Raw genomic sequence first — 27,885 nt, 5'->3', positions numbered from 1 at the left:
TTTTCCCACAGTATTTATAACTCTAAGCATTTCAAGGTGTAAACTTATTTGACAGACATTGGCAAGAATTTTCCCTGGACTTTGTTATTCAGAACATGAAAGAGGCCTTGCCACAAACAGCACTGAAATCAAAGGCAGCAGCTCCATCTGCATTCCCCTCTGTTTCTTGCATTACACACAGAAGAGAGAGGTACTCAATGAATCAGTGAAACATATTAAAGCTTTCTGGTGGTTTGGTTTCGGGTTATTTTTCAGTTTTTTTCAGGAGCAATGGAGGTAACTCCTATTTCCAACAGCTGCAATGCACTTTAATTGCAACATCTGACAGGTCAATTACAGATTGCCTGACCTTAACAGCTGCTTTACAGGCCTGACTCCCATTGAAACCAACTGTGTCAGGAAATGATGAGCACCTCCCACAACATATTTTTTTTTATGCCTAATTGCTAAGAAACCATGAGAGATAGATATATGAAAAAAAACCAAAAAAAACAGCTTTGCTCACATTCTGAATTTAAATGATGATTTCACAGGAACCTAAAGACACCATATTTCTCCCAAGGAGAAAGGAAGTCAGTACACTGAGAGGGTAAAGTGAGGTCCTTGGGCATATGGGGATCCTTCCTACTCTGTTTTTCTCTCTCAAAATGTGGTACTGATAAGAAACCTAGAAGGATCATTAGTCATGTGAATACTCAAAAAAAAAAAAAAAAAAAGGCAAACAAAGTAAGATTGGGAAGAACATAAACAGAGATCTCTCTTCTTTTCTCAGCAGCATGGATCTACCCCAACATGGTCATTCCCTGTGTCAATCAGGCCACCAGTGTGAAATTAAAGAAAAATAAAATTTTCCTTAAAAGGTTTAAGTTCATTAAAGGTTTTCTGAACTTTTCAGCACTCCTTGAGAAGTGTTCTCACCCATTACTATTTTCTCTCAACCTTTGCTCTATGGTATAATTCAGTCATAGCACACAGAAACAGGTCCTTAACTTCGTGGAAGGCAGACCAGTACAATGAGACTTCTGTAAATAAAATCTCTCCTCCAAAACTCTATTTCAGAGAGGCATATACTAAATTTTGACCAGCTACATAGGGAGCTGTAAAACACACACACAGATCTCACTTCTGAGAACATTAATCAGCGTAGTGGTCTCCAGGAATTTCATCTGACAACCTCACAGGCTGAAAAGTAAAAAAGTCAGCAGGTGGGTGTCTTGTAGCAATACACACCAGAATTCACCAGTTACCTGTTGAATTCACAGCACAATGTGAACAGCTTAAAATCTTAATGAATTTTTAAGAACTGCAGTTCTACTTTACATTCAAGCTGTATTAATGCAAACTCTCTATTGTCATTCTCTTTTGCAGTTACTTCCTTGTAAAAAGGAGCTAAAGTCTTTCCTTTCTTATCCTATATTTTTTTATTCAATAAACAGGTATCATCAGTGTAATTTGCCCAGGAAATGCCTTCAACACCATAAAAATTTCTACTACTGCATTTAGAAATAATTTTTACAGTCTCAACAAGTTAAAAAACAGTTAAGGGTGAATGCACTCCCCTCTATGTGGGTTACATTTTGTGCACACACATGCACAGAAAGAGAAGTGTCATTAAAGCAGCTTCAAGGAAATTAATTTTAGGTCATCAATTTTAAGGTCTTGATTTGCTGGGAGATAAAAGAACAGCAAAAGCCACCAGATGGATTCAAAAGGGCAAAGGGAAATAAGTGTCTTTGAGCCATATCCTGCCTTGTCCAATTACAGAATTACGCAGGCAAGTCTAATTTCAGGCACAGGGCAATGTTCCTATATCCATGCTTAATTCATCCACCAGGCATTTGTTTATCAAAGAGAGCCAAGCTCTGAATTACAAGCACCCTGAGTAGGTTTGTGGGTATGCACAGCACATACTCATCAGGGTGTGGGTGTGTAAACGAGGCTTTTAATTGTTCAGAGAGGTCAGGGAAGAAGCCAAGCAGGAGTGGCATCTCAGGTTGTCTTCCAGGATAAGGTGACAAAATAGGCGACTGAAGGGTGAGGAGCTGCTCCCATCCCTACAGAGCTGCCTCTACACAATGTGCTCTGTACAACAAAGGCTTTGGACAACATTGGTCACTCTTTTGGAGAAACTGAATTGAGCAGTGCAAGTGGAAATGCACACATGGGATGGAAATCTCTCACCTCCATTCCTCACCACAAGCTCCTCTCTGTGAAAATCAGGAACAGCCTCCATACCACACCTCCTCAAAAGATCTCCCAGCTCCATGAAGGATCAGAAGTGTTATGCCAACAGACAATCCCTTCCTCAGCAGCCAGAGATCTGAACAGACCACACAAATCAGCATTAACTTGGCTGGGGTTACTGGAGGAGGAGGCTCAAGAAGCCACTGCTCACACCTCACCCATTTTTGTCCACAAAGACATTTGCTAAACAGTCAGTCCAGGGCATTTTCATTGGTATATGCACTGCTTAGGGCAGCTGGATGGAAGAAGCAGATTAAAAAAATAAACCCTGAGAAAAAAAAAAAAACACTCATGGGGCAGCACCACAATTTACTCATTTTTATCATTTCAATTGTGAAGTTTTAATGTGGAAGAAAGAATGATAGCTAGGATGTAGGTAGGATTTAAAAGTAAAACTGGAAAGTTGGCCCAAGTAATCAGAAAAGCAAAAGTTCATAAAAACTGTTTAATACTCCAAAACCATTGCCAATCCACATCTCAAAGCTGGACAACAAAATAAATGGAGAGCCAAACAACTAAATATTTACACTTTTAAATACAACACACCTCTTAATGCATCTTTTCAGACACTCACAGAGTTTTCTGAAACTGCCAGGCACTGCTTTCAGCTTGCCTGAAATTTCTCAGCAGTGTTAAGGTTTCTGGGAACATTCAGCCTGTTGTCAAAAAGGGAATGATAAAAGGGAATAAAGGGAATTACAAAATAAGAGAAAGTTTGTATGCACAGCTGGTCTGTTCTCCATCCACATCTCTTGCTACTCGCTAAAAATAACATATAAATAGAAGAGTAACACATTTTTCTTTTCTATAAAAACACTTTTGTAAAGTTGTCACGCATTTGCTCAGAAAGTTTATTCAAAACCTGGCACAGCATTTATTAACCAGCACGCTTCTGAGTTGACAGACATTCAGGATTATCTCCCGCTTAGTTCTTTCCACTTCTCCTAATTCCTTTGTTTAATACTTCAAGTTAAGTAGAAAAGGAAGAAGTGTGGAAATGATTAGACAAAAAGAAATGCTACTGAGGAGGTCCTACAAAGATAAGCCTTATCAAACGTCACAGCAACTCCAAACAAATCAAGAGTTGTACAGATCGCTTTCATTTCCCACCAAAGTATTTATGTGACCAACCCCAAGTATTACACAAGAGTATTAGGAAAAAAAATGAAGTCTCTCCAGGCAACAGGGATGACAGATACCTACTAAGTAAGCAGAATGGTAATGCCTGTCTTGGAAAGCATTCAGAGAGACTCTCCACCTTGCCCTGGCCACAGTGGGGCAGGGAGATGTGAACAAGTGGGAGGTGACAGCAGGCAGGGCTGTGGGAATGCTCTGCAGTGCTCTGCTCTGGCAAGGGCATCACTCCTGGCCTCAGCCAGAGGAGTCTGGGATGGATCCCTGGCAGAGCCTGGCACAGGCAGGCTCTGGGAACCTGGGGCTTCAGAGGACAAGGAAGCAGAACATGCTGCAGCTCGCAGGCAGCAGACAGCGAGCACAACTCAGACAACTTCCACTGTCTCTCCATGTCACATGTTTGGTGACATTTCCTATCCAAACTCCCACAACACAAGCGTGTGAGCACCACCAGCTCCTTCCCCACACAGAACCCTCATTCTTCCAGCCTGTCTGGGCTCATAAAAACAGTTTTCTTTTCTCAGTCTTAATCCTGACTTCCAGGGAAACAGAATGTTTCTCACATCTCTCTATTTAATTTCAAATCAGTACTTCACTGCAGCTCATGACAGGTCACATTCACATTTCACTCCTCTGCCATCTGCTTTGAAATTTCCAGTATCAAAGGAGTCCATACCTTTGTGATTGTAATTTTGTAGTCCTATTTTACAACTGAAGTGTAATTTAAACAAAACACATGAAATCCAGAGTAAGATCGAAAGTCTTGTAGCTCTGTCTTCAATTTCCACTATTAAAACCCAATATAGCAATTTTTTGGACCAAACAGATCCTTTAAAAGAGCACTCCAATTCCTGAATAACCATTTTCATACTCTTGAAAGAGATCCTATTCTAAGCTTGAGCATCCCATCTTCTCAGAGCTCCAGGGTAACAGTCCTGCAGGTTATGAAACGTAGTCACAGCACTAAGGAACATTCTCCTGCAATATTCCTATCATCCAACACTAGCAGGGTCAGAGAGCACAACACTTTATAAACCACTGAGACACTGGGTAATGAATATTAAAGCCTGGTTCACACCACGATTCATTTCCACTGCCCTCCTGGCCTTTATGGGGAAACACCACTGTTGACCATGTTTATTGATCTTCTGGTATCCATTGTCCATCAGTCCTCTTCCCTTTTAGAACCCCAACTGCACTGGGTATTGATTTGGACTTTGCATAGCAGAGTAACACACCTTACTGTCAGGAGAGGAGAGAGTTAAAACAAATAGGAAAGACGAGAAACAGAGAAGCAGGAGTTTTGAGGAGCAGAAAGGCAAGATCAGAGAATAAACCCTGCTTTATCATTATAGTCTCATGTCTCTCCAAAAACATCAAGAAGTGGCTTCAACAGAGACAAGAGTACCCAGAGAATAAATAATAACACCCTGGAACTTCTTTTCTCCCACAGGGTGAAACAAGAAGAAAAAACACCAGAAAAACTTACAGGGATTACTGCACACTGCAGACACCTCAGTCACTCTGACCTACTCTACCATCAAAACCTGCTCCTCTGCTTCATTTCTCTCACCACGTCCAACAGAAGCAAGACTGGCCGTGGCTAACACAGGAAGCCTTCCAGCAATGCCTCTCAGATACTTCCATTGAGCAGTTTCAACTTAAGACACATGGTTTTTATTTTTCAGACATAATGGTCATCAAGGAGTCCTTTAAAGGAAATTATGAAAGAAGCAGATTCTGCATTACTGAACTGGTCTGACTGGGAGTCTTGCACTACACTGGTTGCATTGCTAGTGACCAAGGAGAGGAGATTTTGTTCTGCACAGACTCAAACTCATGAAACCAAGTTAGCACAAGGCAGCCTACAGTGCAAAACTCCAGTAAGGACTTGTGTGAAAGAACATAAAAATTACCTTAAAAGACTTAAAATTCCATTTGTCAAGTACGTAAATACTTTACGACATGTGATACACGCAAAGCTTGGCCCAAATCCAAGCAAATCCACTCACTTATAGCTCTTTTGAAGAGGAAGCTACTTCAGTGCTATCTCTGCAGGAGGTCAAACCTCACCCCTCACAATGCTCTGAGAGAGCAGGGGCTGAGGCTGCTGGGTGAGGATAAACCCTCCCAGCCAATGCACAACCTTCAGGTCTTCTTGTCTTAAGCTGGAAATGGGATGTTGATCAATTATTATTAATCTTCTGCCTTCGAACTTCTGTGCTTGCCATGTTAACAGAAGCTTTATAGAAGCTAACTTCCAAGAAGAGATAATTCACAATTCTGTCAAGAACAGCCGATCATGTATTTTTTATGACACAATAATTGGGATTTTTGTCCAGCAAAGATGATTAATTCAACCACTTGCAGTACAATAACCCCCCAAACCAAATAATTTACTTTGTGAATCTGAACCATTTAGCACAATCATCTACAATAAGGAGTGGTACACATTTTTTTGCATCAACAGTTCTGACAGGATATTGTTCTCTCAGTAGCTCAATGTTCTACCCTTGTCCACCTTGAAAGCACAACACATCCTTTCAAGTGTCCACTTTGCATTACTTAAAAATGTTCATGCCCTTTATCAGGCACATGTAGCACCCTTGTGGACTTCCAGAGTTGGTTTCTACTCTGAATACATCTCTTCTAATACAAAGTACACACTCATGACAGCTCACAGTATTAACTCCTATCTTTTTTTCTCTCCAGTCTCTAAGCCTACATTATGCTCTCATTTTCCAGCATACATTGTCATCTGATTGTTTCATTTAGGGCAGTAAGGGTTTCTAGAACATGAGGCATTTATTAATGGATAAATGTTTTAGAGCATACTGAATTGGCATTATTACTGCAGACATCTGATACCACAATTTCTAGCTTACCAAAGAAAAATAATAAAAATCCAGAGATTTGAGGGACTTTTCCAAGCTCCAAAACTGTATTTAAGACCAGAATTTACTTATCCTCTCCTCCATTCTTTTGGAACCCACAGTTTATCCTAATGAGCAGCCTTCATTTTTCCTCAGCTCCTGGGCAGGTATCAGTTACACTCTGCACGCCCAGCACCACAATTTATTCATCTCACGGGCAGAAACTGGCTAAAGCTCAGTCCTGGAGAGCAGGACAGGGGAACATGTCCTTACCTATGCCCAGTGCCATGCCTGTGACTGGTCACCTTCACCCACACAGTGCAACTCTGGTGGCCTTTCAGACGTGCTACAAGAGAAACCTTCTGATTTCATCACAGGGAATTGGTTGAGTTGGCACAGAAGGCAGGGGTAGAGCAACACAGACCCCAAACTGATCAACTAAAAAGCTGTTGGAATGCAACACTGCATCCTCAGTCCTCTAGCTCCATGATTTTAAATGTATTTCAGTTATATCAGCCCTTTATTTGCTAAGTGAGTTTCATTATCTCCCATTACTTTGTTTACACACCTACCACAACAGAGAAATTACTGCATTACCCATTATGTCCAGCCTTCCTGCTCCACATTCTTTACTTTGGAAAATATTTGGTTTAGAAGTTCTTTAGTTAGAAACAACTAAGCATTTAGTATTAAAAGCTGGAAGTCTTAAGAGCTGTTATCACACAAAAAGAAGTATGCAGTTATTACACACTATTGGGCCATGTCCTTCTTCAAGTTTTAACTTTTGATTTTATTCAATGATCATTTTTTTTCCTGAAACAGGTCATTTTAGTAAGTTCTTTGCATGGACCAGAAGTGTCATTCACAACAGAAGTGTTCAGCTTGCCAGTACAACTCCCAGGCAATATCATACCCAGCGAACTCCAGTGTAAGACACCTCTGAGCACAGAATCAATTTCTTGGTCTTTTACTCAAGGGAGAAAGCACCCTGCACTGCTTTAGAAACAACACCTCAAGCCTCAGCACCTACTTAGAGCATAATTAATATGCCACCCATAACACAGCACGTTGCTGGATCAGCTCTGAAGTCGGACAGAACAGTAACTTCTCATAAATCATAAAACAGCATCATGTCAGAGTCTTTAAGGGTCAATTTTAACATCCCAAATCACTAGTTTACCATTTAAGCCTTAAGATAAAGTCCTTTTACCTCTCATTTAGCACATTTTCAGCTTCAAGAAAATCAAAACAGAGTACTCACACTGCCTAAATTTTATTTAATTTAGGAATATTAAGTTCTTTTAGCACTAAAAAACCAACATCTTCTTGTGAAAATATACACCTCTGAAATTGTGATCATGTCTTATTTATCCCGAGTTACACGGGCAATATCAACTTGAAAGAGGAGTATGACAAAGCATCTTAACAGAAGATAATCTTACAGCACTGAAGACTTATGCTAGTTTATCTTATGGTAATAAGATAAATATTAATAATTAAGTGGCATACAAAAGTTTAAATTAACCTCCGCTGTGTACTTCATTTCCCAAAATTATGGTCAGGAGTTCCTCAAGACAGTTGCTGACAGATAGAAATCACCATGAAGTTCAGCAGAAACATTTAGAAGGAACTTTAGCACACGCTGAAGAGACACAGGACACGTTTTAGCATCTGAACTGCAATGAAGATAACACAGATGACACTTAAAACTAAGAGAAGCAGAAAGCAAGGAGCTGACAGCTAGGGCAAGAGAGAGGAAACAATTTTAGTAGACAGGAAACCTCTCGCCTTTAGTGGTAAAAGCCAACTGAAAAATTCTCCCCCGGTTCAGCAGGAGCGACCGCTGCCGCCTCCCCTGTCGCTTGTTTTTAAGGTGTCGCTCGTACTCCGGCAGCTCCTGCCCAGCGGCACCTCTGGCTCGGCAAACGCCGAGGACGAGCGGCTGCATCCCGCCCAGCCCCGCACCAGCCCGGCCCGGCCCCGCTCCCCCCCGGCCGCCATCCGCCCTGCCCGGCCCGGGAGCCGCCCGCGGCCCGGCGGACCCGCCGCCTCGGCCCCTGCGCTCCTCCCTGCCCGCAGCCCGCGGGGACCGCCGGGCGCTGCCGGCGCGGGGCCGCCGGCCGCCCTCAGGCACTGCCCGGCCCCCTCACCTCAGCCCCCAGGCACTGCCCGGCCCCCTCACCTCAGCCCTCAGGCACTGCCCGGCCCCCTCACCTCAGCCCTCAGGCACTGCCCGGCCCCCTCACCTCAGCCCTCAGGCACTGCCCGGCCCCCTCACCTCAGCCCTCAGGCACTGCCCGGCCCCCTCACCTCAGCCCTCAGGCACTGCCCGGCCCCCTCACCTCAGCCGCGGCTGTCGGCGCTGCCCCAGCCCCTCACCTCAGCCCCGGCTCATGGCACTGGCCGCTCCTGCCCGCGCCGGGCGGCGGCAGCGGCGGGGAGGCGGCGGCGCCGCCAATCCGGGCCCCGCGGGGGTCGGGCCTGCCCGAGCCGCCGCAGCGTCGGCCCGAGGGGCGGGACGGGACGGGGCGGGACGGGGCGGGACGGAGCGGGGGCGGGAGAGGGACGGGGATGGGGACAGGGAGTGGGACGGGGGGAGCCCTGGCAGCAGGAGCGGCCCTGTCCGTCCCTCGGGCGCAGCCGGTGTTCCAGCGGCCGGTGGTGATGACGCCCGGAACGGCCCCAGCGCGAGGAGCCCCGCGGCCCCAGCCGCTGCCGGGCGTGCCGAGCCGCCCGCGCCCCGGTAATCCGCCGGGCCCAGAACGCGGCGCTCGCTGCGCGTTCGTGTCACGGGCTCCGCGCGGCGTTCGCCGCTGGCATCGCTGAGGGAGCGGCTGCGGCAGGAAGCGTGTGCGCGACCAGGCACCGGGAAGCTGGTTGGTATCTCAGCATTGCAGAAATACCCAAAATTATCGGCTCCCTCACCGAGCAGGCACTTATCCCAGGAAACATGCCCTGGCAGAGGTCATTTTATTTACCCTTCATATTTCCCAATTTGCAGCAGACAGAGAAAAAAAAAAATTCTCTGTGTCAAAAGGTTGTTTTCTCAATAATGGTCTTATGCAATAAATTACAGCCTTTCTACTGCTTTTACCCTTTACTTAATTGCTCCTGCTTCTGAAGGCAGTTAATGATGACATTACAGCATTACACTGGATCAGACTGATGCTGGCCCAGGTTTCTTTAGTCAACCCTTGGGTTAATTTGGCTGTGCCAGATATCTTCTCTTTAATATTTTCAGTTCGAATTAAAACATAAAGAATCCTGCAAGATCTTTCAGACTCTTTATTTCATACCAGCCTTTAAATTTCTGGTACTTTATGAGGTGATGGGACAAAGTTTATTTACTAACCAACATTTAGTGGGATATGTGAGCAGAATTCAAATTATTCCAAATTAGCCATTGCAAAGAGTTAAATATAAATTATTAATTTTCAAACAGTTTCCTATGTTACCTGCAGCTGTAGCTGTGCTGAGGTCCGGGGTGCTCTTGCACCAGGCATTATACATATGGTACGTAGTACGGGTTGCAGTTTAGGTGAGAAGTAGGTGCAGGTAGCACTCAGACTGCTTCTCTCATTAAATTGCACTTCAGTGCTTGTGGAAGTGACTTATTCACAGGCATCTCTGAGTTCTGTTTTAAAAAGCAGGATTCCTGCATGTAATAGAAAACCAGAGTTACTGAGAGCAGCCAGCACCTGTCAAAATCTGCTTCAGTGAGGAATGGCCTGAGTTCACCAAATGGATGGTCAGAGCCTTCAAGCTGTTGGATGTCCAAGCACTAAACTCAGCAGTCTTAAGGCTCACAGCTGAAGGAACTGAAGGAACTGGGCAAAAGACTGCACTATTTGAGTGTCACTGCAGAACCTCAATTTAGTCTTGATTTTTTTTGTGAAAAAGACAACATTCTGTTTGAAATACAGATACACGTATTCATCTCAGACATGTGTCTGTTCATGTCTGCTCTTGTATCTAGGAAGACCTTTGAATCCTTTTACAAAGCTGATGTTAATGTTTCCAGAGTCTGAAGATAAGATAATAGTTGTTTCCTTAACAACAGGTTTTCCCTCCAGGAGCAGAGCCTACAGCTGAAGCTGTAGCTGATGGATTGGTTTTGGCTGTATTAAAATACAAGCAACTCACTGGAATCTCTGAAGCTTTTTCTGCCCTCACTTTGCATGTAACTTAGGCAACATGTGGACTAAAACTCCTGACCTCAAGATAAATATTTGTGCACCTGGAGTTTGGTCCTCAGCACAGGCTTCTTCCATAGCATGGTATGTGCTGAGGAAAGGCTGGAGGCAGGCTCTGGGAAAAACTGGGCACCACACTCTGGGCTTCATGGGAATCCTCTTCTAAAAGCAAGTCCCAGTCAGGTGGAAGTGGGGCAAAAGGAAAAAATCTCGGAATATTTGAATCACTCAGTGCTGTGAGAGTAAATCCTTTTCTTGGATTATTTACCTTCCACCTATCCTACAAAAAGAAAGAGAATAAAGTAGTGCTTATTTATTTTTACTACTTCCCTATCCCTATAGGTGTACAGTCATTCTGAGAAGCAGCAGCCTGCAGGCTCTAGAAACAGGTATCTACAGTCAGGAGCTGCTTTTGAAAAGAATTACTTTAATCTTTTGGAATATGTGAGGGAGACATTTAAATACCTTTAAAAGCAGTGCTTGAGCAGGCTGTAAAATAATAGGTAATATTTCTCCCCCAGAGCTACTGTGAAGCTCAGTTCATTTCGCTATAATGCCCCCCTCAGAATTTCACAGCTCAGGGCAGTTTAAAGCCTCTACTTTTGTGAGAAAAGAACATTACATGAGCTTTGGGATTCTACATAGTTTTCACAAATCCTGGGGAAGACCTGAGAGCTGCAGGACAGCCCTGCTTGCAATTTTATGCTGAGAAGCTTTAAGAGGAATGAGGCAGCAGCTGAGCCTGAACGTGTGAATCTTGGCAAACACAGGGTTGTGTGTGTGAGAGCAGCTTTACTGTTGGTTTGTTTGGTTGTTACCAGTGCAACATTAAACACAACAGAAAGAAGCTTAGCATGGAAAAATCGCAAACAAAGCTCCAGCCCACCCAGTGTGTACAGAGCCCAACAAGGACTGGCAATGCTGGGGCTTCTCAGTGCTTCAGCTGGCTCTGATTGTGGTATGGAGGGGAGTATGAGCTTCCTGAAAGCCACATTCCTTCCACAGCTCTTGTGGGCCCATCTTCTGCTTGTCAAACACCCCAGTGAGAGTGTTCTCAGCACCTCTCAAATTCTTTCTCTGCCAGTGGCTTCACTGCTGTCTTTGGATATGAATTGTCTAACTTGGAAACTGCCCATCCTGTCCTCCACCCCATCACTTCTCCTGACACTGATCCCAGCCCCTGGGCCTGGCTCCTTGCTGGCACAAAGGGGCACAGCCCCAGGGAGCCTCCCCAGTCAGCTCCCCAAGCCTGGCTCCAAATCTGCTTCTCAGTTTCTAAAATCCCCCTGGGAACTGCAGAAGTTCTGAGCTCTTGTTGCTTCCTGTGCTAAAGCACATTATTCTGGGGTTTGGGGATTTTTATTGCTGCATCATTTTTAAAGCTCAGCTGAGGATAGATCACAGAATCATTAAGGTAGGAAAAGACCAGAGCATTCATAACTCCTCAATTACAAAAGCAGGCAGGTCTCAAATCCATCTGTAAAACAAAATATCCCAAAGAATGTTGAAGAGAAACAACATTTTAAAATTACAGGAATTTAGTTCTCATTTGCCTTTGTGATCTTCCTATTTATCTATTTATTTATTTATTTATTTATTTATTTATCTATTGCTTCTAGACTCCCAAGTATCTGTGGAGAACCAGCTATATGAAGCTGCTCAAGTCCTTGCACTCAGAGAAGCCACATTGCCAGAGCCAGAGGAGGTTCCAGCTTGCAGCCATGTCCAGCAGAGCCTCTGGTGGCTGCCAGGAGCTCAGGTGGATTCACAGGAGAGGCTAAAGCAAGGCCAGATGGTGCAGGGCAGAGCTGTCAAGGTTTGCTGCTGCTGCCGAGGTGACACCCAGAGGCAGAGCTGGTCCCAGGGAAGGTGTTTTGCAGGGCAGCCTGGGTCAGGCAGTTTCAGTGCTGGGAATTTGCACTGGCTTCTCTCAGACCTGCAAAACGTTCTGGATGGTTCTCACATGGGTTTGTCTCTCCCTGACACTGAATCCAGACTGGGGAAGTGGCCAGGGCACACCTGCAGCGATGCCACCCATCACTGGTGTCCCTGGGCCACCCAGAATAGCCACGTGCCTGCTGCCAAAGTCACAGCAAGGTTGTATGAGCTGGTATCTGTATTTCAGTGTACCTGGCAAATGTACAAAACTCTAAAAGCCTGCAATCTGATCTGCACATGGTGGAGAAGTCAATACTCCTCCCTCCAGCGAGACCTTGGTGAGATAGGATATTGTGGCTGAGTGCTGGAGCACTCCAGAGTGCAACTGTGGCAAAATCCAAAGCTGGGGGAAGGTTGGGGGATACAGTGGCACTAAGGCTGCAGTTTGTCTGTGCAGGGATTGCACCACAAGGCCTTGACAATAATGTCAGATGCTACAGAAAATTTTCTGTTAATCAGGGCAAGCAAAGCACGAAATAAACACTGTGTTCTGACCTTTCAACTGTCAAATCATTCACCTATTTTAAATCTACAAGTAAATTTAGTTCTGACATTACAGAACAGCTGAAGATACATGTTTAAATCAGCCACATACACTGCAAGTTTTCCACATGCACAGGAGCATTAACACCAGGCAACAGCACCTTCCTGCTCCTGCCTGGACAGATGCTGTGGTTCTACACTGATGCGCCTAATTTAAATGGTTAGAGCATTGGCTATAGACTAGAAATGAACAGCAGCTTTTAGATACACAAGTCCAAACCAACTGTCAGGAGGTCTATAACGTTTTTTTGGGGGCAGAAGAAGAACATGTGGTCGGGCTGTCTTTGGTGATTTTATTGCCCCTTGTCTTCACAGGGAAAGTCAGAAAAATTAATCTGAATTAATAATACCTGTGACTTGAAAGTCACAAGAGTTAGTTTTGTTATTCAGAGTTAAAGTGGCCTTCATTTGATTTAGCTTTCTTCATTTTCCAAGTAAAGTACACTAAATCAGATTAATGCCACTTAATTCTGAATATGAATATCTGCATAGGTCTTAATAGAATTTAATAATCTACTTTAAAATATAATTCAGCTGAGGTTCTCTGAGTGTCCCCTTCAAGGAAAGACTCACATCAATAGACTTAATGGGAATTTTTCCTCGATTGTGCTGGCATGAGATCAAAACATCACTCTCATAAAAACAGCCATATCTTGCTTAGATGTCTTTGTTCTGAGAGCATTAACACCTGACCCAGAGCTGAATGTATACCTGCTGAAACAGAATCAGAAATGGCAGCATGGGGTGAACTCTTAGTTACAAAAGAGGGATAAAACACTGACTTTGGTTTTTCCAGCTGAGATGGAGAAAAGGCATAGGTAGTCAGGGTCATTTCCATGTTCTGAAGGTGTAAACAATATACGCTGTTTTCATAAGGCTGATATAATTTAGGCTGTTGTGCTATTCTAGACAGTGTAATTTCAGACATGAAAGTTGCTAGAACCTTTATTTACATGAACTTCACAGAGGTGTGAGGAACTTGTAACCTTCCACTGAGCAGTAGCATCCTCGTGGCCCATACTCGCACATCTTTTTCCAGCTGAGCTTTGCTGGGGAGGCTGGGCTTAAACAATGAGAACATGAAGGTGCAGTCACACCCTGGAACAAACAAGAGCCAGCTTTGAAAGCAAACACAGGATTGATGTTTTCCCAGGTTAAAGAACTGGCTCTGACCAAGCACTCAGAGCACTGCCTGTGCAGTCACACAAAATTACCATAGCCAAGATTCAATCCTTCTCTGCTCCCCCTACAGCCAACCACCAGTGGCAGCTCTAGCCTGGCCCATTTCTCCAACAGATTCTGACTCAGCTTCCAAAGCCAGAAGTTCTCAGTGCCTCCACAACTGGATTCTTGTTCTGGGCTTCACATTCTCCTTTAGCACTTTAGGGGGAAGATCTCAGCACAGAGATTTATCAAATAACATCTCACTGTGCTAATCATTCAGGTGGCTAAATAAGGAACCTATGCTCCTTAGGATATCTGTTATAGGCAATGAAAAGGGACAGGTTCCAAACAGGACTCTCAGTGGCAAGACTGGAGAGCAGAGCTGCCTCTTAGCTCAGACATGCCAGGTAGGTGACTCGTGAGGCACTGAGAATATTCTGCTCACCTTCCCTGTGTAATTTTCATGACTTGATGCATAACCCAGTCTCCAAACCTGCCCAGGTGCGCTGACCCTTCTGTCCAGCTCCTGCAGCCATCCCCTATTGCCACTTCCTGCAAGCAGCATCACACTAAGCAGGGCAGCATCTGGCTCCACGTGACCTTGGGGTTTTCTCAGAGTGCCATTAAATCTTTCAATTAAATATTGCTCAGTATTCTATCCAGCAATAATTCTTGAGTCATAATTTCAAGTGCTGATGGATAATGTATATGTTTTCCACAAGAATCCAATGAGATATACTAAGGAATCTGATATGTACATGCAGAGTCTGCACTGGAATAAAAAGTAAACTAAACATGTCTAAGCTTTTAGAACATCAAATCCAGATTCCAGACAATATTAAAACCCTCCAGGTTTGACTGGGACTCACCAGTCTGTGTTACCTTCCACTGCATTTAGACAGAGAATTAATCTTGATATTCAAAGCCTTCCAAAACCTCCATGTTTCAAAAATAGCAAAATTTATTTCTCTTGAAGTATAGGCTTGTTACAGCTATTTAGGAACATCTTAGTGAAGTCAGATGGATCTTGAACCTCCCCTGGGGATGGTTTAGATGTCAGTGTTCATCCATTAACAGATTGGAAACTATCCAGGGCAATATTGCAAGAAAACACGCCATGTCCAGGCTTTCTTCCTGTTTCTTCCTCTGTTAAACAAGACTCTCTGAGCAGTTCTCTACAAATAAATCCAAGGTTAAATATGATAAATAGGGCAGGGAATGCAGAGAAATTAAAATTGCTATTAGCAATGCATCCTGCTGGTTGGTCAAAGGGATATTCCTCTCTATTGGTAGGGGAGTATGGAGTAAAAACACTTGGACAGTGAGAACCTCATTTTGCCCGAGTTCCATCACTTATTCCTGCTCCTTGTCACTGACAATAAGTGTGCAAAGGATTTACTCTTCCTCAGCACAATGCCACATGCTGCCTGTGTAACCCCAATTGACACAGAGTCAGGAAAAAGCTTACCAGGCCCAAACAGGTTTAATGCTGCCTTTCACTGGATGTTGTTTTGCATAAGAAACAACCAAGTTCTCATAAACAAGCAGGCAGCTAAAAGAGGAACAGCCATCCTTAGAAGGCAAAAGGCAAAATATGGAGGAGAAGTTGGTGCATTCAAGGTTTCTACCAGATGGAAAACATAGGCTTGGAAGATGCAGGCAGGAGGGCAGTGCTTGGGGTGATAGGGAGCCCCTAGCTCCTACAGGAGCAGCCTTGTCTCCAAACCAGGCAGAACCAGATGAACCCTACAAGAACGACCTTGAGAATAAAAAAAGTGCTTCTGGATAAGTGCTGGCTAAAATGATTGAAATAGCATGCAGAGAAAGAGAATTCCTGATTCCTCTGATTTTAGAGGAAGCAGAGTTTTAGACTTTCTCTGTAAATAAAAGGCCTAAGTGATCAATTTTCCCTGCTATTAGAAACAATCTACTGGGCATAAAACCTTTTAAGTGCTTTGGTCAAAGAGAGGACTTAAAAGCTCCATTCATTTCCTCATGGAAAGGCAGGAACTTCGTCCCTTTGACTGCAAGTGCACAGATCTTGAAAAGCCAAGGATGCATGTGCTGGGGACATGATGATGCTGACACTCCTCTGTCCTCAGCCTTATCTTTCACTGACATAAGTATAAAGCAGGTGTAAAGCAGCTTTATGATTTGTGCTTTGTGAGGAGCACCAAGTGATTTTGGACCAGTGAAATGACTCTAGAAGACACAGCAACGGGGAGCACACAGCCCTCTCCATGTTTGTATGCAACAAAGAAAACACAGATATGACCTTTGTCAGCAGTCAGTGCTCTCATTAGTGTGTCAGAGATAATGACTCTTACTCATGAAAATCTGACCTACATACGCTATAAAAGAAGAAAAGGCAACAATTTACTTAAGTCTCTATTATACTTGTTAATGATTATAAGCTGAAAAACTAGACCATAATGCAGGAAACTTGTAATTAAAAAGCATCAATTATCATTTTCTCCTTGCAGGGGACATTAGTCAGGTTTGCTTTCCACAGTCCCCTTGGGAATACAGATAGACATGTAGGGCTGTGTGATTCACTCTGGAAAAGTCAGAAAGGAAGCAACTCAGTGGGAAAAGATTAGCTTCAAGAAAAAAAAAAAAAAGAAAGGAAAAGGAAATGATAGTTAAAGACATCCCTTTCAGTGTTTCTTGTTTGACAAAGCACAGGTATGTGTCAGGTTGTTTCTAACAGACCAGCCCTTGCCTCCCTCCAGCCATGACTAAACTGGATTTCTGCAGTGTACACGATGTTCTGAGGCTCCAGGGCTGAACCAGCTGATACCTTCAGTCATGCTGAACATACCATCCTTCTGCAGAGATCAACTGGTCCCTGGGAAGAATGTGAATCTCTCTTCAGAGGGCTGAAAATTCCCCCTCTGCTGCCTGAAGGTCCCTGACTCTCAGCCAGGGTGAACAAACCATCTGGAGGCTGTTTCAGACACAGCATTCTCAGGTAGAATCAGTTTTTCAACAGTGCCAATGTGTGCTGTAAGCCCATCTAGAGTGGTTCTGGCAGCCCTGAGGAAGTGCCAGAAAATGTGATCCATCACTTTGTGTGCAAGAGCTGCATTCACCCTTGGCTTTCTGTGCTTCCAGCTTTGCCATGGATCACACTGCAGAATCACAGCTCACCTCCAGCCACCCCTGAGCTTTTGCCTCCTAACAGCTGCTGCAGCTCTCAGCATTCCTAATAAGAATGCTCTTCAAAACTCCTGTTCCTTTAATCAGCATGCAACAAAAATATTTAAAAAACTCAAACAGTAATAAAATAAAACCTAAGCTCTGCATTATGGGAGACTGTGAGATTTTCATCATGCTTTAAATAATTTAAATTTTTCAAAAGCAATCTATATTTCCTATTGACAATCTGATGTTAATTTAATAAACTGTGTGGCTGTAATTTTCATTAATTGACTTACACTCTGACCACATCTAAATAGACTTGAAAATTTTTTCTCCTATTACACTCTCACAGCCAAGGAGGGATGCCAAGTTCACCCTACCAGGATTCAGCCCACTTAAGACAAAGCTCCCATCTTTGTCCCATCTTTGTCAACTTCTCTGTCCCCTCTGCTCCTGGGACAGACCAGCAGCCCTCCTTATCATTGCCTTGGAAGCACTTCTCTCCACACATGGCAGAGAGTTTCCTAAGCTGGTTGGAGCTTGAGCCACTCCAGAAGGTCCCACTGTGAGAAAGGCTGGGAGGCTGGTGGGAGCCCCAGGGAACTCAGGAGTTTGGCTCAGGTTAATTCCATGAGGACTGCACCCACTCGGGGCTCTGAGCAACACAAGATCTCAGGAAAGACTCTTCTGCCCTTGTAGTGGTGTCTCATTGATCTGCAAAGTGAAATTGTTTCAGTCACAAGTCAGTGGAGACTGGCTCTGTGTGTAGTAAAACAATGAATAAAAAAATAGGCAGTGCACAGGATTTAAAGCCAAGTTCTCCCTACAAAGAGCTAATGGTGCTTTGTGGAAACAGGTGATTTCAGCAGTCACAGCTCCTCTGCAAGCACTCAACAGGGCTTGGATTATGCCAGCTGAATAACAGTGTAATGGGATGTTTTCTTTTGAAGCACACATTCCCAGGCTGGTGCATCACACAGGCCCCTTGGTGCCTCAGGACTCCACATCCCCATCCAGGACGGACAGAATGGGAGCAGCAGAAACCTGGGTCAATGGTGCCATTACCTGCAGCTGGGCTTTTTGTTAACATATATATTTTCTGCTTCTCCTACTGGTCACCTGACAATGATAAACACAGAAATGTTTGGGACAAGCACCTCCAGAACCTGATTCTGTCACAGCACATCCCCAGAGCAGCACCAACACCATGAAGTGTGGAGCTGTTAAGGTAAGATGACTTGGGTTGCTTCTTCCAAACCTTCCACAGTCTGGAGGATTTCTTGTCACCAGCCCTGCTCATTCCCCTCTGTCTTTCCTTTCATCTTCTTCTAATTTTCTTTCTTCATTGTACTGAGCCTTCATGTCAAGATCTTCTTTTATCTCCTGAGTAAAACATTAAAACAAAAAGACAACTACAGAAAAATCAGGGCAGTAAGCAGAGGACAATGAACCATCACACTGGTCACTTCTGGTTTTCATTCAGTGAAAAAATTGTTATATTTTTTATCATTGCCTGAAAGGAGACCCTGATTTCATCTCAAACTCTTATACCTTCAGGATTACACATAAATATATTGCTAATCTATTAATTTCAGAGGCAGAATACATCTTTATTGTGACTAACAGTTTAGTAGTAGAATTTCTCTTCAAACAATACCTGTTGGATGTGAATTCTTCTTAACCACGAGATTATGGTCCAAGCAGTGTGAGGTCCATTTCTAACAATCACCATGAGAGCTTCACACTCAGTCCAAATCCAGGCTGATGGGGGCAGAGCCTGAGAGCCTTTGCAGTGACAGCCTTGCCCTTTGCTGCTTTGTGCTCAATCTTTCATTTCAGCTTCATGCTGCTGTTCTGTTTGTCACCAGGCTTTGCAGTGACTCCTTCCCCAAGGAAACTGTGATTTCTTTTGCTATTACACTTAAAATTTAACTACAGCGATTATTTCCTGTAATGGCGAGAATTTTTTCAGCCTTCCCACTCAGCATGTTTGTGGCTGGTGAGAAAATAAATTACCTATATAAATAAATGCTCACATTTAGCTGAAACCTCCCATGCAAGCGACATTCTCATGACTGCTCAGCTCTCTAATGGGAGCACTTGTGATTTACAGTGGAACATTGCATAGTATGAAGGCAATAAGCTCCACTTTTTGTGATTCCTTAGATATGTCAAATTGCTTATTACCTCCCAAATAACTGCAGAAGTGATGTTTATTATGCTTTCACTTATTCAGAAACTCCTTGAAATTCTAAACAACAAAATGTGCTAGCATTTTAAATCTGTACTGATAATTTTTTGCATTTAGTTGGGGGCGGGGGGCGGGGGGGTCGGTCCATTTGATACATCTGTTTTTCTCAAACTTTGTTACATTTTCAGGTGCCTGCCCTCTCCTTGCAGGAGAGGGGCTGTATTCAGTTGGACAGTGCCACCTCCCCTGCCCCCAAAAGCTGGGCTCAATACAGCTCAGTGATGAACTGCAGCACAAAGAACTTGAACCGAGCCAAGCTCACAAAGCAGCAGGTGAAACAACACAGCGGAAAAGTAAATAAATGTGGAGGCTTATCAGGAACTGCTCAAAGCAGTGCCCCAGCATTCGCAAACAATTCACTGCCCTGAGGGAGAGGGGAAGAAGGCACGGTGGGCAGGTTTACTCTGCATTTAGGACAGTGTTCTTTAAGAGTGGCGGCGGTGGGGGAGAGGCGGGCGGGCGCTGTAGGAACCAAAAATTCCCCCGGCTCCGTTTCTTGCTCGATGGAAAAACGAGCCGGGACGGGCCCAGCCCGGCGCTGCCCCCTGCAGTGCCCCCGCCGCCCACCAGGGGTCAGCCCGGCACCGCCCGGCCCCGCGGAGCGGCCCCGGCCCCGCCCGGCCCCGCGGAGCGGCCGCGGCGGGCACGGAGCGCGCTAAACCCGCCTTACACCGGCGCTAAACCCGCCTTACACCGGCGTTAAACCCGCCTTAAACCCGCCTTACACCGGCGTTAAACCCGCCTTACACCGGCGCTAAACCCGCCTTTACACCGGCGCTAAACCGGCCTTACACCGGGGAGCTCCCGTTAAACCCGCGTTACACCGGCGTTAAACCGGCCTTACACCGGCGTTAAACCCGCGTTAAACCCTCCTTACACCGGCATTACACCGGCGTTAAACCCGCCTTACACCGGCGCTAAACCGGCCTTACACCGGCGTTAAACCCGCCTTACACCGGGGAGCTCCTGTTACACCGGGAATTCAGTCAATTTAATAATTAAAGGAATGTATTAAATTAAATCAAGTAAAATTGGAAAAGCCACAAGCAAACAGCACCGAGCCAGGCGGTCGGAGCTGGGTGAACTGGGTCCGGCCATGCAGCACCGTACCCTGGCAGTTCACGGGGTACTGACTTCACGGGGGTTTTTTATACTGTTTCCAGGCTTGGCGGGATTCTGGGGGGGTCCTCCTGTTTCCTTTTGTCCTTTTTCACATATTCATGCATGCTCTTTTCTTGTGGCACTTCTAAACTGAGGTTTTCCCGGAATACTCTGATTGCGGTAATCCCCCCCAAATATCTTGCTCTGGCGACGAATATTCATTTTATCGTTCAAGGCATATCTTCTAGACAGAATAATCCTTCAGAATAACCATCTTTTGAGACAGGAATTCATCCTGTGTATATTGCTCTTTCCCGTCACTTGGTTCCATTAAAAAGGATACTATATTTTTTAGTCCTGAACACTAAATTATTCTAAATCATATATTACACAGGGAAACTCCCGTTACACCGGGGAACTCCCGTTACACTGGGAACTCACTGGGCTGCGAATGGGAAAGGAAAGTAACCGTGGAGAGGAGGAGGCGCCTCGATTCAGGCATTTCTGTGTCACCTCTAAGGCCTCTGCTCTGCAATAGGAAAAATGTTCCAGTTCCCCCACCTGGGCACGGGTGAGGCTCCTCCCGAACGAGCTGAGCGGAACCAGGATGTGCGGGAACTGCTCGGAAAGGGAACGGCACAAGGGATCCGGGTATTGCCATCCTAATGGAAGTGCCCCGACAAGGAATGGCACAAGGAACCTGGGCGTGTGCCATCCCTTCACTCTGCTCAAAAAGTAAATATTTACCCACACCTCATTTTCTGTTTCCTGAGCTCTACTTGGTGACAACACAGAAATCTTTTTTGTTGTTGCTGTTTTCAATAATGTATTGTTTGAGGTCTAACCTGAGCTTTGATTTGTTCAGTAACAGATTCAAGACTTATTTCCTAAATATTTCCAATGGAATCATGAGGCTTGTTTGGCACATGCTCATATCAGGACTCCTTGTGTAGCTGTTTACTCATGGGCCCATTTACCTCATCTTCACTGGCGATGTCTCCTGAATATTGTCCCATACTTTGAAATATTTTTGTTATCTGCAAGACAAAACAGAAGAGCTCAAAGCAATTCACAGCACTCCGAGAAATGGACAGTTCACACGTTTCAGTAGGGCAAAAAACTTGTACAAGATAACTAAATGCAAAATAATGTAGGATTATTCCTGACAACAGATAAGCTGAAAGTGAGCAACGAATTCTTCCTCTGCTGCTCTATCATGCCCAGATGATATTCTGAAGCTTTCCAAACTCCACTGTTTTCCCAAGCTTTCCCAAAGGCTGGCAAGAACTTGTGGAGGAACTTTTACCTTTGTAATTTAGTAAAAGACTTATATGAATGCAAGCACTCCCCCACTCAGTTGTTAAAGCAATTCAGTGCATTTACCTGCTTTAAATGGGTTCTTGACTCCAGATCCAAAAGCCTGAAATCTGTTGCAGAGAGGGCATCTTCCAAATGCCAATCCATACAACGGATCTGTAGCTCACCGAGAATAAAAAACTTCACAGGCATTCATTGCAATATGAATGTGCAAGATCCAGTGCAAAGTTCAATTCAGTTTTCTTTATTAAAATACCTTTTCACATTTCTTATACTAACGCATTTGCATGGGCACTCATGGGATGCTGAAAGAACATTTGTCAACAGAAGAGAGCTATGAAGTCAGTCAGTTTTGACAGGCTCATGATACAAACAACATTTGCACAGGGAACAATAAATTAGAGATATAAATCAGTAACCAGAGCTTGAAATTTTAAACATTTGGAATGGAAGATATAAACCCCTTTTGTGTTTCTTGCTGGTTTTGCACCGTTGATGCAGTGCTTAAAGCAGTAATTCTATATCTATATACAAATCCATGACCTCTTTTTTACTCTTTTCTAATTAAAATGAGAACCTTCTTACCTGTGGCCCAGATGTTGTAGGAATTTAATTTGCAGTAAGAAAAAGGGACCAACTGCAATGTCAAAGGCCATCTGGTTAAAGGGTTAAGGACAATATTTTTTCTCTTCTGTTTTGTGTTCTTCTTTTAAATTAATGCAGCTGAGATAAACATGGGCTGCAGGATTACATCTGTGTCCAAACTAGATCCATGTTAATGGTTTATCATACTATAATGAAAAAGGATAGGTATGGAATTCCATACCGGACAAACTGGGCACAAGTACAACTTCAGATCTCTCATAAAATCAGAGGAGTAAGGATTGTACATAACAGGATTTTCAGGTACAAACTCACTGACCTGGGTGTTTTATATCCACTCAATGAAGGCTTATCATAGAATCATCCAAAATAACTGTGATGGACAATCATTTCATGAAGGCCCACCACATCAAATAAATCAACAAACATCAGAACTTTTAAAGGGGAAAAGCAATTTAGTGAAGAATAAAGACTGTTTGTACCTCTGATAGAAGCACTTGGTAAAGTCTGAATCTCTGAACAGTTATTCAAGTTTTTTTACAGAGCTCACTCTTCCCTCAGGCCCTCCCTGCAGTGTCACATCCCTGTGGGTTATAACTGAGCTGGCTCCAAGCCTGGTAGCAGTCCAGCTGCTGCAGCACAGGGAGCTCAGCACAAGCTGCAAGATCATGTCAAGGTACATCCATGGCTGGCCAGGCTGTGCTGAGCTCTGTTCTGCCACAGTGGTGGCACTGACAACCAACTTAGCAAGTTTAAAGCAAGCTTAGATATTTCTATGTCCTACTGGTATCACAGTAGTTGCTGCATTGTAGAAATGTACTTCCTCAGCTGTAGCTCCCCCTTTGTTTCCTTAGAGCATGATGAACTGGAGGCAAAAAAGGTAAAATTGCATTAGCAGGAGAAATTAGAGATGAGAACCTCGGTCAGTGGTTTCTAGAGCCACTTTCCTATGAGAATTTTTATTTGTAATTTTTTTCCATTAAATGCTTTAGGAACATCTCTATTGTTCCTCCTAAGGAAATAAACTTTGAAAAGACGAGTCTGGCTAACTCATAAATAACTGCTGCAAAGCCTTTGAAACACTTGCAACATCTTCCATCTCATGTTGTTTTCTTCTCCCAGTTGATCTTTAAGGTGACTGTACTAGGTAGCATCAGGATGCCCATATATTCTCTGCTGGCAAAAAGAGCAAAAGAGAAATAAACAAGGTGTGAGTATAGCTGTGCCCCTACCCTGTGTCCTGTAACATATTCCTTAGAACCCTCCACAGTGAGCTAATAAATACTCATTCTTCTCTGGGGAGATGTTGGTATTATCTTCATCAGAGAGAAAAAAAAATAAGACAGTGAGAGATTTAGAGTAACAATTACAACCTAGACCCCAAAACTGTTAATCACCAACATCTGTAAGTGGGTGCTGACTGACAAAAGTTGGATTTCTAAGGGAACTGCTGGCACTAAACACACTTGGAAGTCAGATCCCTTATTTACTAGGAGATGTTCAGCTGCCACAGTCAGACCCCAGTGCCAGTCCCAGGAGAATGAAAATCTTTCCTTAAGGGCTGGTGTCTCACAGGGAGCAGTGCAGCACCCGACTTCTGGACACTGTTCCTGCAAGAGCCGTGCCAGGGGTGATCTCCAGGGGCAGAACCCTGGCACTGGCTGGCACAGAGGCAGACAGAGCAGTCCTCTACACCAGCCAATGGGAGTGGGCACAGAGAGAGCCCAAACTTCATTGTTTTTACATTATATGACAGAAACAATTCTGTCCACTGGGGATTCACAACTGTCAAGTCTTTCCTGGCATCGGTTGCCAAAGTCTCCCTCCAAGAAATTTCTGCTCAGGGTACGTGGTGGCCTCTAACCTAACAGTTCAGCCTGTCAGCACTGAGGTGCCTCATTCCTTTTGTGGACTTACCCCAAAGGATTTGCCCCATGAGTCAGAGGAATTCCTGGTTTATAATTCAGCGTTTATTTCAGAGTATCACCTTGTTTTTCATATCCTGACTGCCTGAAATCCCCTCCCCCCAGTTTTAACTGGACACATCCTTCATCTTCCTTTCCTGTCTGAAACTATTGTGCCATGTTACTGTGCACAGTTAAACACAGGCCAGGTTCCCCTTTGGAGCTGGCAGTGTGAATTCCTTTAACACTGAGGATATACTTTTGCGATCACTTGAGTAAGATGAGAAAGTAGCTGAACAACACCTAGAAATTCCTACAAAGAGATGTAAATTGTACAGGTTTCTGTCTCAGAGGGCACATGCTGAGGTTGGACAAATAGGCAGCTAAAAGTACACAATGTCCTTGTGTACTGCCAGTCCTCCTGAACCCCTAGGACAGAACCAAACAAATACACAAACACATCTAGGAGGTAGCAGGAGAGGAGGAGACGTGAAGTCAGAATGTACCGCTGAGGTAAATTTGACACAATACCAATTAGTGTTTGGCGAAGTGGCTATCTCATTGTCAAGATATTTCCTTCAATATGTTTTCAGAAACTGGGACCATTAAATAACTTAGAAAGATTGCCAGCTCTGATTTCAGGAAGGAAACCTCCTCCCAGTTCCTCTCTAAGTAATTCATTTCTTTTGCAAATACTTCCTATGGACTGCATTTAAGATACAAATTTCTGAAACAGAGGAGATGGAGGGAAGCAACCCCTGACATAAAACTTCGGGTTCCTTTCTAGATGACCTAAAAATCCAAGATATTCAGGTTCAAGGTACTCTGGACTGCAAATCAGTCACAACCTGTACTACAGCTGAGCCTTAATATAGTTCAAGTAATTCAAACTTTGACTAATTATTTTTCTAATGCATCACCTTTCTTGACATAATACAAACACTTTCAATGCACTTGTGCCAGTACACAGTGTTTACTAAAAGCCTGAACTCAATTTTGTGATGGTCCCTCAGTGAAGAAGAAGCAAGTTCCTAAATTTCCCTGCTGGGTTATATTCATTCTGAAAGAAACTATGTAGGGGCAAATGCACAAAAGCAGGACTAGCAACCATTAAAATTATTTGCTACAATCTTCCTTCTCTACAGTGCAGGTTTCTGTTCTGCCTGTGACATCTGGAAGACCCATGCAGAACTGAATGTTAACAGACTCTATCTGAGCAGTGGAATGCCCATTATTGGAATTTAGGGAGTTAAAAGGACATCAGGATCTGATGAGTCTCCACCACCATTACTGAAATAAAAAGGCTGCATATCCTCCCTGAAAACAGAGCTCTTAGCAAAATACTCCTCTCTGGTGTGGTCCTTTGTCTCACACTTCTGGAACATCTATTACTTCCTAAACAGAGTCAAATTCTACACGTTTTTTGACAGGCCACTCCAGCTAAGTGATCCATCTGGCATTCCCTGGGATTCAGATGCCAGCTGACCAGCCCAGCTCCTGAAGGCCCCTTCCACTCACAAATAAGGCAGCAGCAGATCAAATGCAACTTCACCTCTGAACCAAACACTTCATTTGCCTATCAAGAAGCAGAACAGCTGGGGAGGAAGTTTAAGCCACTTGATCACTTTATAAGGAGCATTTTCCTTTTCAGGAGTAGGATCAACAACTCCTCATTTGGACCAAACCTCTGAGATACATTGCAGTTAAGCATGTGTGAAAATGAGCTACTGAAAAAAAAAAAAAACCAGTTGCAAGAAAATTATGTTAAAAGGCATCTTAGCAGCTCCCTGCCTCTTCTGTATTCATCTGTGTGCCCTGTAAAGTGTGGAGAGACAAGTAGAGGGAATGGAAAATCTATGAAGAAATTCATCTGTCCAGTCCAATTTTACGTCACTTATTTGGAGAAGGAAGTGCTGCTTTTGTCACAGGCTTTATTGAGAATAGAAGTGGGAATTTAAGAAGCAGAAGACAAGGCTCTGTTCTTTTGCTATGCCCTTTAAAGCACTAATAATAATAATAAAAAAAAGGAATAGTTATTATGTTTATACATTAACAGTATACCTAAGGAGGGGACAATGTCTCAGACATTAACTGAATAAGGCAGCTTCTAGGAAAACAAGATGTGCAAGTGTTACAAAACTGACTTTGCTCTGGGTGTTTCTGAAAATGAGATTAGTTTTACAGAATAACTACTTTTATTACCTTTCTGCTGCTAAAATGAGAGTAATAAAAGAAACACAAAGAAAACATTGCCCTCAGCTGACACTTTTCTTCCTTGAATCTGACATTTCTTCATGGATTGCCTGGTTTAGCAAGCTTTAATAGCCCAATTAATTATGAAAGTGATTCTCATGGGGTGGTCAGTTTATTTTCACTTTCTTTTTACTATACTTCCATGGAGAGATATTTTACTCACTTTTGGCCACAGGAAAAAAAAAAAAAAAATCAACATCTTCATGTCCTTTAGAAACTATGTAGGCTGTGGAAAAAAAGGACAAAACCTCCTCCCTGAGCTTACACTTCATGTCTGTCACAGCCACCCTTGACCATTTTTTCTTTTGTGTTGGACAGGGACAAACTTTCTTCTGCATGACATTCCAAGGAATGCCTGGTATAACCCAGGGGAGGGTTCAGCTCAACATATTTTTAGAAAACTGAGAGCAAAGAATAAAAACAGACCTTTTAACTAAGAGAGACAATGACACTATAAACCCTCCTGGCCTGTGTTAATATGAGTTTGTTTATTGTAACACAATCTGTGACCTTCAGTGCACTGCCAGTGTCTGTAAATAATACAATGGGCTGCCTGTGTATCCCATGGGGATGGGAGTGCTGATGGAGCCTTTCAAAACTCAAATGGATGCCATGAGCTGACGTAGATTGTGCTATTGTGATTCTTATTTATGAGTCTCTCATTTTTTTCTTTTTAAGTACAAGCTCCAAAATCACAAAGTGGGTGACAGAAAAAAACAACCATCTGCTTAGTCTGAGTTAGATAGCATATCCAACATTCATAAAAGTACTCCTGAAATGTGACTTCCCTGCCCCTCAGATCTCCTGAGGGCAGACTAACAGCTCATTCAACATATTTCTTCTATTTAAAAAAATTCCATATTTTGTCACTGGCTTCTTATCACTATGGAGCTGTTGACCACCTACAGGACCTTCACAAAACTCCACATTTTTAGCTGAGATCCTCCAAATATATGGATGGTATTAGTCCCACTTCTGTGACCCAACTATGACCCAGCTTTGTACTCTGCAATAAAAACTGTTTGCCTTCAAAATTTCTTACCAGGTCTCAGTTTACTGCCAGCCCTTGGAGTCATCCTACCTGCTCTACTAGTGGATGAAAACAAACCCAGGAGGAAACAGCCACAGAGAATGAACAGAAGGGACTTCTGCAAGTTGGGGTGATCACCATCCCTGCTTGGTTCAGCCGCTCACACCTTAGGAAGGAGCTCCCCTCTCTGGGCATT

The 27,885-nt window shown here is 43.8% G+C and overlaps 2 protein-coding genes and 1 long non-coding RNA gene across 17 annotated transcripts in view; 1 reads left to right on the top strand and 2 right to left on the bottom strand.

Annotated features, from left to right (window-relative positions):
* Positions 1–8,813, bottom strand: part of TEX2 (testis expressed 2) — a 45,851-nt gene extending 37,038 nt beyond the window's left edge. The window contains exons 1-2 of one of the 5 annotated variants that reach the window (XM_072936953.1): positions 8,594–8,813; positions 2,182–2,320 (exon numbers count right to left, since the gene is read on the bottom strand). In XM_072936953.1, coding sequence (XP_072793054.1) covers positions 2,182–2,266 — 85 coding nt within the window. In that variant the 5' untranslated portion in view covers positions 2,267–2,320; positions 8,594–8,813. Of the gene's footprint in view, positions 1–2,181; positions 2,321–6,524; positions 6,556–8,561 lie in introns of those variants that run through there. The other 4 variants (XM_072936955.1, XM_030287536.4, XM_072936956.1 and 1 more) reach the window with 4 other exon arrangements.
* A 5-nt stretch (positions 8,814–8,818) lies between these two features.
* Positions 8,819–12,884, top strand: LOC116809059 (uncharacterized). Its single transcript, XR_004369452.3, has 2 exons — positions 8,819–9,127; positions 12,064–12,884. It is a non-coding gene; the product is annotated as an uncharacterized lncRNA (long non-coding RNA).
* A 9,243-nt stretch (positions 12,885–22,127) lies between these two features.
* PECAM1 (platelet and endothelial cell adhesion molecule 1) overlaps positions 22,128–27,885 on the bottom strand; it is a 44,945-nt gene continuing 39,187 nt past the window's right edge. For 6 of the 11 annotated variants that reach the window (XM_030287448.4, XM_030287451.4, XM_030287454.4 and 3 more), the window contains one exon: positions 22,128–23,678. In XM_030287448.4, coding sequence (XP_030143308.4) covers positions 23,646–23,678 — 33 coding nt within the window. In that variant the 3' untranslated portion in view covers positions 22,128–23,645. The remainder of the gene's footprint in view (positions 23,679–27,885) is intronic. The other 5 variants (XM_030287449.4, XM_030287453.4, XM_072936966.1 and 2 more) reach the window with 1 other exon arrangement.

Source organism: Taeniopygia guttata, chromosome 18, assembly GCF_048771995.1.
Source record: "Taeniopygia guttata chromosome 18, bTaeGut7.mat, whole genome shotgun sequence".
Classification (NCBI taxonomy): Eukaryota; Metazoa; Chordata; class Aves; order Passeriformes; family Estrildidae; genus Taeniopygia; species Taeniopygia guttata.
This window is presented reverse-complemented; position numbering and strand designations above follow the sequence as displayed.